Raw genomic sequence first — 2,500 nt, forward strand, 5'->3', positions numbered from 1 at the left:
ACAGAGTTTGATATCATGATGTAAATCTTAGGCTGTGAATGTGTCTCTCTCGGGCCGCTCGTGTGGTTTAGCTCCACTGCAGTGTTCCTCATCAGCGCTGCTGGTCTTCACAGGACGCTCTGAAGCCGGCGTTCACCGTGGCCAGTGTCCCGGGCAGCACCAGCGCTCCACCCACCGTCCCCAGCTCCTCCACCAGCATGCAGGCCAGCAGCGGCCCGTCCTTCCCCATCACCAGCTACCTGCCCCCCCCCGGCACCAGCGGAGCCAAGAGCACTGGAGCCCCAGCAGGAGTCATGCAGCTGCCCGCCGGATTCACCTTCATGTCAGGTGTGTGCTTGGGGTCAGGGGTCAGAGTTCAGATTCATCCTGTGCTTCATCTGCTGTGATAAATGTTCTATTTTATTCATTTACAGATACAAAGAGTGTGCATAGATTCAAATAATTCACTAAGAATTAAATAAAAAATTAAAAACATTTACATTTAAGAGATAAATGATCTTCAGAGTTCTCGCCTTTTTTAACCAATGAATTTCCAAGACTTTTAAAGATTCAAATTCTACACAATTTCTACATTTAAAATGTTTTAAAAATATTTTACGCCTCAGCATAACCAGAAAAATATATGTTCATGATAAAAATGTCCATGGCGTTTACAAAATTTCGGACATAAGAATGAAGATTTTTTTCTCACAATTTCTATTTTTTATGTAATGTATTTCAGCACAACTAGAAAAAATGATATTCATTGTAAAAATGTCCATGAGATTTTTAGATTTTATAAACTTCCAGTCATTTGACAAGAATTAAGATTATATTCACAGTTTATTTATTTGTAAAATTATTACAAATATTTTTACTCTCAGCATAACCAGAAAAATAAAATATATTTGTTTTTAAAATAATATCCATGGAATTTTCAGATTTACTGACTTTCAGTCATTTGTGATTTACTGGACTAGAATTAATTGTACGGAATATTTTTACTCACAATTTCTATATTTTAATATGTGTTATACCTTAGTATAACTAGTGAAATAATATGAATTGTAAAAATTCAGCTCTAGAAGTCACACTTCTAAAATCCTTATATATATATATCTCAGTTTTGTCATTTGAAGTCGTCTTGGTGTCACGAGGTCAGAGGATGTTGATCTTATCACATGAAGGATTGAGACTGATGGGACTGTCCTGCTCTTCGTGATATCAATCTGAATAACATTAAGCTGTGTCTGTGTGAGTGTTTGAAGCGGCTCTAGTGGCTCTGAGTGTCACTGTGAGGAGAATCATCTGCATGAGCAGACAAAACATGTGATCAGTGATGAATATTCAGAGTCACGTGATGATGGAGATCAGCCTGACCTCACAACCCTTCATCACTGAATCATTACTACACTGTCTATATATTTACTTACAGCTCATAGTTTTGTGGAAACTGTGATAGCATTTTTAAGGATTGAAATAAACCTGGTAATATGCTGCGTAATGGAAGCGGGCTGTGTTTGTGAGCGTGTTTGCTCTGTGTGTGTCCAGGCTCTCCGTTCGCTCCTGGGACTCCTGCGATTCCTCTGGGTCAGCTCCAGCAGCATTCACTGAGCGCTCAGAGCATCACAGGTCTGCCCACCGCTGTCTCACACACACCCTCACTAGTGCACACTACACTGCTGCACGCACTGCTGCAGAACAAACACATTTACTGAATTAATTCCTGATGCACAACAAAAAAAATTATAAGAAACTGAAAAAAAAGAAAACTATATAAACATATTGAAAATAATAATAATAATAATAATAAGATAAATTATTATATAACAAAATTACTAAAACTTTAAAAATTAAAAAGTTTTACACAAAACACAACACAAAAGCTCTGTGTTCTCCCACACGTCTGTTTCGATCAGTGTAACGTTCACTGGCACTGACAGGAAGTGCAGAACTGAGTGTGTGTGTGTGTGTGTGTGTGTGTGTGTGTGTGTGTCAGGTGGAGCGATGGCGCAGCAGCTCCAGTCCATCCAGGTCCAGTCCAGCTCCGTCAGCACCAGCTCCAGCAGTCCAGAGATCTCTCACAGCAGCACAGTCTCCACAGGTGACCACACACACACACACACACACACGCACGCACACACATGCATGCACACACACGGACTCACACACATGCACGCACACAAACACATGCACACGCACGCACGCAAGCACACTCACACGTGCACGCAAGCTCACACTCACACACACACGCATATATACACACACACACATGCACGCAAGCACACGCACACGCATGCACATACGCACACACACACACACACACGTATGCACATACGCACGCACATACACGCACTCACTGACACACACGCACACACACACTCACGCACACACACGCACACACACACACACACACATACACACACTCACGCACACACACATACACACACTCACGCACACACACACACACTCACGCACACACACACAAAAGAGATGTTTCTTTGGCTACTAGCTGAAATAT

The 2,500-nt window shown here is 41.8% G+C and overlaps 2 protein-coding genes across 5 annotated transcripts in view; one reads left to right on the forward strand and one right to left on the reverse strand.

Annotated features, from left to right (window-relative positions):
• The window catches only part of LOC128028897 (protein odd-skipped-related 2-like), a 62,825-nt gene that overhangs the window by 46,028 nt on the left and 14,297 nt on the right, over positions 1-2,500 (reverse strand). The gene's annotated exons all lie outside the window — the stretch shown is intronic.
• The window catches only part of LOC128028896 (serum response factor-like), a 190,813-nt gene that overhangs the window by 13,405 nt on the left and 174,908 nt on the right, over positions 1-2,500 (forward strand). For all 3 annotated transcript variants that reach the window (XR_008187260.1, XM_052616217.1, XM_052616216.1), the window contains exons 3-5: positions 114-327; positions 1,531-1,611; positions 1,979-2,083. Coding sequence is in view for 2 of the 3 variants with exons in the window: in XM_052616217.1 (XP_052472177.1) it covers positions 114-327; positions 1,531-1,611; positions 1,979-2,083 (400 nt within the window). In the remaining variant the exon portion in view is untranslated. The remainder of the gene's footprint in view (positions 1-113; positions 328-1,530; positions 1,612-1,978; positions 2,084-2,500) is intronic.

Source organism: Carassius gibelio, chromosome A15 (assembly GCF_023724105.1).
Source record: "Carassius gibelio isolate Cgi1373 ecotype wild population from Czech Republic chromosome A15, carGib1.2-hapl.c, whole genome shotgun sequence".
Lineage (NCBI taxonomy): Eukaryota > Metazoa > Chordata > Actinopteri > Cypriniformes > Cyprinidae > Carassius > Carassius gibelio.